Below are 5,203 nucleotides of genomic sequence, written 5' to 3' on the forward strand. Positions count from 1 at the left end.
GTGTGTCGGAAAGAAAAGTATAACATAGAAGGAATATCCATATAAATGTTAACATGCTGCTCTATGTTTGTTAGTCCCCCGATAGGTCTCCGGATTTACAACGCTAAAATCAGGAGTTCGATTCCCCTCTGTGATAGCTTAGCAGATAACCCGATGTGGATTTCCTATAAGAAAACACACACGTACCTGTTTTGTTTTATTCTTTATATGTACGCATGATTTAGAGAGTCGAACTTTTTATTTAACATCGTAACCTACCAGAGGAGCAAGTTCGCCGTTACTTTCACCAGCTTGTCACCGCTGTCCAGTACCTGCACGCGATGCAGATAGCCCACCGAGACTTGAAATGTGAAAATATTCTTCTCACTCAAGACGACAACGTGAAGTTAACAGACTTCGGTTTTAGTCGCAGATGTGGTATGTTTTATATGTATGTGTTTAGGGGGGGTTAAAGGGGAAACTTGAAATGTGAAACTATTCTTACTCAAAACGACAAGGTGAAGTTAATGGACTTAACTTGCAGTCACATATGTGGTGTGTTTTATATGAATACTTGTAACAGAGAGAAGGGTGTAAAAAGATACGAATTTAAAAGTGCAAAAGGTAGCCCTCTAGGTAAATTAAGTATGAACCTCACACCCGCACGTGGGGTTCCAGCCAACACTAGAGAGTCAGAGAATGAGTGTCCACAGAACTTTCTCCAGGAAGCTCAAAGTCTGAATCGAAGGTTTATATATGGGTGGATAGGATAAAGAAATGCTCCTAATATTTCAAGAGAGAGAGAGAGTGCTCCCCTGTGGACGTCCATGAGTGTGATGGCTTTAAAAATGTTGACAATTTTTTTACACAAAAACCTAAATGATTTACTTTCTCTTAAATGAGGTTTATAAAAGTAATGAAAACGTAGAAGAACAAAATAAGGAGGACCTTATCTTACCTCACGCACTGATAATAATGAGTGATTCGACCAGCTTACCTCACACTAACAGTAATAGACGAGATATATAAACGACCAGCTTACCTCACACTAACAGTAATAGATGATATATAAACGACCAGCTTACCTCACACTAACAGTAATAGATGATATATAAACGACCAGCTTACCTCACACTAACAGTAATAGACGAGATATATAAACGACTAGCTCACTTCACACTAACAGTAATAGACGAGATATATAAACGACCAGCTTACCTCACACTAACAGTAATAGACGATATATAAACGACCAGCTTACCTCACACTAACAGTAATAGACGAGATATATAAACGACCAGCTCACTTCACACTAATAGTTGCTGAGTTGTAAACCACATTTTAGAATATTTAGGTGGTCATGCGATCCCCCTTTCTCTTGTAATTTCAACCGAAAGTCGTTTTTATTACCCCTTTCAAATGGACATTAGATAATTATTTACTTATTTTTACCAGATAAGTAAAACAGAGCTAAATATTTACCGTATTTTACGCTTTGTAAGACGCTACATCGTGGAAGACGAACCCTAATCTTGGAAAGACCATTCTAAGAAAAAAATATTTTGACTCACCAACCAACACCTTGATACAGCCTTGACTTTTTTCAACCTACTGAGTAAATACAGTCAAATACATCGTATTCTTTACAGTATATCGACAGTATTAGTTAAATGTTTTATGCTATTGAAAATAATTGTAATTTATGTAATGAGATTACAATCTGTATGAGAAACTGTTTTCAGTAGACCCTTAGCTAACCTCTTAGCTAACCCTACCTCTTTTGTCTTGGAAGACACATAGAGATTTTTGAAGGTATTTTAAAAGAAAAATAGTGCATCTTACGAGGCCTAACATACGGTAGCTGTACGATAACCGAACAAAACAACCTAGTTTTCGCGGCTTTATATTGGATTACGCTCGTGTCGTTATTAAACAATTTCGCTACTGCATACTGTTCATAGTTTCATTCTTTTATAAATTGTAGGTTAGTCTTACGAATGTCAAAGTTGATAAACTGTATAAGATTTGTGACTATATTTGTTATTGCCTTCATATAGACGATCACGCAGTCAGTTGTTTTTTTCTCTTTCGGTTACTTCTTCGTCTATGGAAACTGTAAACTCCCTTCAGCGCTTTCAAGGTCACAGGGTCATCCACGGAAAAAATCTGATTGTTGACGTACCAGACTAAACTGACTGTTTTTTTGTTGTTTTTTTTTAAACAGGTACTTAATTATTGAACGTATATAAGATTTCGAAACAAATGAATTTCATTGCAACTTTTGGTATCTAAAAGTGAGACGTGGTCACATACAACAGTTAAAAGCACAGAACTTGGTAAACATGTTCCTCTGACGTACTGGGGTTTATTATTATTACTGTTGTCGGATCACACACTTAGTATCATCACCCAACAATAACTAACACTTTTGGTAAATGTTGTTTTGATTTGTTACCGCTAGGTGTTCTACTTCAGCTCGTGTAAGGGAATTAGAATGGTTAGTAATATTTCTCGAGTCTGTTGTAATCGAATTTACAGAAAGGTTATAAGCAAATCGGTATATCTAAAAATTATTATATTTTAGAAAACATATGTCCCACATCAGAGGTTCCCAAACTTACCAACTTACTACCCTCGTAAGCAGCCTGGTAACTTTTCTAGAATGCAAACCAAACTAGAGAAAGGAGTTAACTTCTATGTAAAGTGTTTTCTCAGCCCAAACGAGCCGTTTTTGCATATAAATTTCTCAACAAGTGGGTTTCTCGTCATCACTGATTAAAGGAGTTAACTGTTCTAATATATTTCAGTTCAGTCCAGTGATGCCGATATATTTTGTGTTTGATTTATTTGTACAACAACATTTAGTGTAATTAACTTAAGTTTGAGAACTGCTATCTTAGGAAGACAAAATTTCACCAGAGGGCGCTTGAAGATCACATGTTTTTTGTGTGTAGGAAAGTGTTGAATGAAGAGAGTGTTTCGACCCGATATTTTAATACACATTTTTTGTTTCTCGTGATTTATCTCGATAGTTAATTACCTTTTAAAAAACAAGACGTTTTCATATAAAGATGCTTTTCACACGAAATAATTTAAAATGCGCACTGAAACAACTGAGAGAAATGTGCTGAAAATATATATATCTATATATGACTTTAATTACAACAATTATGTGCGTGTTTTTCTTATAGTAAAGCCATATCGGGCTATCTGCTGAGCCCACCGAGGGGAATCGCACCCCTGATTTTAGGGTTGTAAATCCGTAGACTTACCGCTGTACTAGCGAGGTGCTATTTACAACAATTACTATTGCTGATCACTGTTACATTCCAAAATTATACTGGAATAATATTTGCTTAATTTAGTGATATTTTGTGTATTGTTGAACTTTGAAACTGTTAAAACAACATCAACCCTGTATTATACAACAAGAAGCGATGTAAAAATTAAAGAGTTGAATTTAGGGTTATATTGATGTAAAAAAAAAAACAGCCTTGAATTCCTTACCTTAGAAATAGCTTTAAATTTTGTATAAAAGGTTCAGAGAAAGGCTACTAGGATGATGCCTATGATGGAAAAGTTATCATACGATGATATGTTAGCATCTCTATAATTGTATTCTCTTGTAACAAAAGACAGTTAGATAGCTATTTAAAAGTTTCAAGGAAACTTGTTCTTCATTTCAGTTTATGTTTAGTGGTAAGAATGGAGCGTACAACTATACTTTCTAACAGGGTGATTGGCCTACAGAATAGGTTGTATTAAGGTCCATACTGCTTTTTCTTTACTTGTTTCCTACAGTGAAAACAGTTTTCTAAACCTGGTGGGTTGTTTGAATGGGTTTTGTCAGAACAAGAACAGTTCTGTTCCTGTTAGATATTTAGACATGGTAGTGTCATCTTACAAAAGGCTTGAGAGGGTAAGAACAAAGAAGTCAGATGTCGCATGGGCTTCCCAGTTGAGCTAAAGGCCTTGCGCTATGGCGCAATTTAAATATACGTGTTGATAAGGCCTGATTACATAGGTCTTTAAAATTGCCATTTGGGCCACATTGAAATGCTGACGACCTTTACTTCCCCTTCGAATGACGTACCTGTCGTAATATTAAGGATATTTCACGATCGATTTGTTGCTGTTCTTACAGTGAAAAGAAAACAAATACAGATAGACAGACAATTTCATACTTTACTGTTTCTCATTACAAGTTGATCCTACTACGGGAAGAAGGGTCCTGAGTGAGACCTACTGCGGCAGTGCCGCCTACGCTGCCCCTGAAGTTCTCCAAGGCACACCCTACAACCCCAAGATGTACGACGCCTGGAGTTTAGGCTGTATACTGTTCATCATGATAACTGGAACGATGCCGTTCGATGATTCCAACGTCAAGAAGATGATCCAGGTGAAGCTCCAGAGACGAATAAAGATACCCTCAGGGGTTACCTGTACTACAAGGTGCGAGGAGCTGATTCGTCACATTCTGGAACCTGACGTCACTAGACGAGCAACTGTGAATCAAGTCTTACGTCTCTTGGTTACAAGATGTTGATTGATTAGATATAACTTCCTTAATATTGCATTCTCTTTCCAAACCAAAGCCCGATTGTGTAATATATATCACATGTTCATTGTGCTCCTTTCGATCTCCAGGTAGCAGCACGTGTATACTAAAAATTCCCGACAAAATATGCGCCTTTAACAAACAAGTTATTGATAGATAAACAGTATTTGCTAAAAAAAAATGTAGTCGGATCAGCTGTCAAACGATAAAAATGACCAAGTTTTTAAACTCAGTTAACATCCGGGTATCTTGCATAATATTATAACACATATACACCTATCTCTAGAGTGTGGTTTCACAAGTAACGTAAACGACCATTCATATTTACCATTAAATTATACGTGGGATTGCACAACATAAACACTATTATTAAGAATGGTTTATATTAGTATATTTTATAACTAAGTATTAGTATTAATACTAATCTCTTTAATTGATTTTCTTTGGATTTTCAAGATGATACAAAAATAAAAATGTGAAATTATTGTGAGTGTTTAGTTTTTCTAACATTTGAATTTATAAAACTTCTATAAGAGCAAAATGACAAGGTAACACATTGAAGTTGCATTCTTCTGGAAATAACGATTATATTGTTCTTTCTTATATTCTTGTGTATAAAACTTTGAACACTTTATCTGTGATGTTCTCGTGTTCACCGAATAACGT

At 35.7% G+C, this 5,203-nt stretch overlaps 1 protein-coding gene across 1 annotated transcript; it reads left to right on the forward strand.

The window, feature by feature from the left end:
* The first annotated feature begins 218 nt into the window (after positions 1 to 218).
* LOC143254481 (testis-specific serine/threonine-protein kinase 1-like) lies at positions 219 to 4,801 on the forward strand. The gene is made up of 2 exons (XM_076509658.1): positions 219 to 417; positions 4,185 to 4,801. Exons 1-2 carry the CDS (start codon positions 321 to 323, stop codon positions 4,523 to 4,525), a joined length of 438 nt encoding a protein of 145 aa, XP_076365773.1. The 5' UTR covers positions 219 to 320; the 3' UTR covers positions 4,526 to 4,801.
* Positions 4,802 to 5,203: the final 402 nt, after the last annotated feature.

The sequence above is a fragment of the Tachypleus tridentatus genome, chromosome 6, assembly GCF_004210375.1.
Source record: "Tachypleus tridentatus isolate NWPU-2018 chromosome 6, ASM421037v1, whole genome shotgun sequence".
Classification (NCBI taxonomy): domain Eukaryota; kingdom Metazoa; phylum Arthropoda; class Merostomata; order Xiphosura; family Limulidae; genus Tachypleus; species Tachypleus tridentatus.

Bases quoted from the DNA above. Each gene is read 5' to 3' on its own strand.
- LOC143254481 (XM_076509658.1), top strand. From the start codon at position 321: ATGCAGATAGCCCACCGAGACTTGAAATGTGAAAATATTCTTCTCACT. The intron at 418-4,184 runs GTATGTTTTATA...TCTCATTACAAG, and splicing joins CGGTTTTAGTCGCAGATGTG to TTGATCCTACTACGGGAAGA.